The sequence below is a fragment of the Sphaeroforma arctica genome, assembly GCF_001186125.1.
Source record: "Sphaeroforma arctica JP610 unplaced genomic scaffold supercont1.815, whole genome shotgun sequence".
Taxonomy (NCBI): Eukaryota; class Ichthyosporea; order Ichthyophonida; genus Sphaeroforma; species Sphaeroforma arctica.
In genome coordinates, this window is record NW_014039743.1 from 38865 (window position 1) to 40753 (window position 1889).

The 1889-nt window shown below is 43.2% G+C and overlaps 1 protein-coding gene across 1 annotated transcript; it reads right to left on the minus strand.

Annotated features, from left to right (window-relative positions):
• Nucleotides 1–1555, minus strand: SARC_08732 (hypothetical protein). Its single transcript, XM_014297285.1, has 3 exons — nucleotides 1164–1555; nucleotides 403–624; nucleotides 1–190 (listed from the first exon to the last, which is right to left on the minus strand). The coding sequence occupies exons 1-3, from the start codon at nucleotides 1531–1533 to the stop codon at nucleotides 69–71; spliced, it is 714 nt and encodes a 237-aa protein (XP_014152760.1). The 5' UTR covers nucleotides 1534–1555; the 3' UTR covers nucleotides 1–68.
• Nucleotides 1556–1889: the final 334 nt, after the last annotated feature.

Below are 1889 nucleotides of genomic sequence, written 5' to 3' on the forward strand. Positions count from 1 at the left end.
ACTTGCGATTGAGACACCAACTCTCACTATTTTTATATTTCTTTGGCTACTCTGCTATTTGCTAATTTCTATTCATCACCCTGATCTTCATCTACCTGCGGCCTGGTTTTCTGGCCCGTCACTTTTGATACAGTCGGTAGGATCTTGGATGGCCTCGGAGACCTCGCAGGCGTGAATGTTGAGATGAGGTCTGTTTCATCAATGGGTAGTCATAGTGAGTCAGAAGTTGATGTACACATTTATGATGTCCTTCTCTCGCACTGTAGAGCACACTACTTACAGTCATGACTAGTATCTCCTGTTACGACTCCTTCGGTCACGAGCAACGAGAATATGACATGTTTGCGTGCAGCTGCAAATAGCAAATACACACTTCGGTCCAACCCAGTAAGGTCAACATACCCACAAGGCTAGATGATCGATTGTTTCTTTGGGTGCTTTTGGTAGTATACGTTTGATATGGCGAATTTCTTGGCTGGGTTAACATTTGTGTTTGAGACTCGTTAGGTCTATAAGATTCGTGTTGGTTCGTATAAGCAGTTGTGTCTACCGCTTCGGTTATTTCGGAGTCCATATATTGAGTTGGAATCTGACTTTCGTTGCCTAATGATGCAACACTGCGATCTGAATAGGAAGGCGAGTGCTATATATTAGCAGGTGATTTAATACCAAAATGATATAGCTTGACATCGCAATCGACAGAATGTTTGAACCACATCTGCGAAATTGAGAATTTACGGAATGGTACTGAATGATACACGTGGTTTGCAATTGGGAGAATTAAATTGTCCTTTGCTTACAACATTATCCGTGGAAGATTAACAATTACGGCAGACGATCCCGACGCATATGCATAATTGTATAGTGGATTACTGACCTCGTCATATGCTCAACTTGTACTTACCCAGATAGAAGGTACCTTCGCTCACACTTGTTTTAACGACATTGGTATGCATACCCAAGCCTTCTACAGGGAATACAACCCTTTAACGCATGGCAATGGCAGATATTTCGCAATTTCCATACAGACAACTACCGCCACTGTGCATGTTTTCAGATTTTTCCAGAAACACAATAATGCAGCCCACAACCCATCCCATACCAAAATAACACAAGGGGTGACTGTATCGTAGGCAAGACCCTATGGGTAGATTGCAACATACTAGAGGTTGACCGTTCCGCGAGGCCCGCATAATTGTGCTGTGTGTCCGTTCGGTACCTCTCCATCCCTTTCTCTGATCCAACAGCCCCATACGCCATGAGCCTAGGTGATGAACTCCCCCTTATCACACCGTTGACCAGTGATGACTGAGACACAAGGAGTCGTGCGTGTGTGTCCTGTGCGCGTGTGCTTATTTGGTTGTCTGATGCCGTAGTTGTAAGGTTTATGGATGCAATATTGGTGGGAGACTCGCCACCCGAGGACCATATCACTCGACCAACAGGAGCAGTGTCTGCAGTATTACCACGTACGTTAACAATACCCTCGCTAACAGTATCGGTGTCGGTTGTGCCACTTCTTATTGTAGACATAGGCGTGGTTTCTGTAAGACTATGAGCAAAGGCAGAGGAGATCCACAGCGGATAACATGGACGAGTTTTAGAAGGGCATCGAGTGTTATACCACATGTACAGAGACGGGCGTAGAAAAAAAAGGGAATAAATATAAAATCACATAGACAAATTGTATATTGACAAGGTTGGACCAGTCTAGAAGTTAAATAAGGGAAAGCAACTACGACTTTCATTCTTTGCTCACATAGAGTCCGGGGAAGCACCGTTGGTGCTCGTATATATATATATATATACGTACATACAAACATACATACATACATACATATATACATACATACATACATAAATACCTACATACATACATGCATACATAC

What these genes read in the sequence shown, in the direction of transcription:
- SARC_08732 (XM_014297285.1), bottom strand. Translation starts at nt 1,533, where the DNA reads ATGTCTACAATAAGAAGTGGCACAACCGACACCGATACTGTTAGCGAG. An exon ending in CGCGGAACGGTCAACCTCTA is followed by an intron (nt 625 to 1,163) that starts GTATGTTGCAAT and finishes CTTCCTATTCAG; the next exon opens with ATCGCAGTGTTGCATCATTA. An exon ending in TCGATCATCTAGCCTTGTGG is followed by an intron (nt 191 to 402) that starts GTATGTTGACCT and finishes TTGATGAAACAG; the next exon opens with ACCTCATCTCAACATTCACG.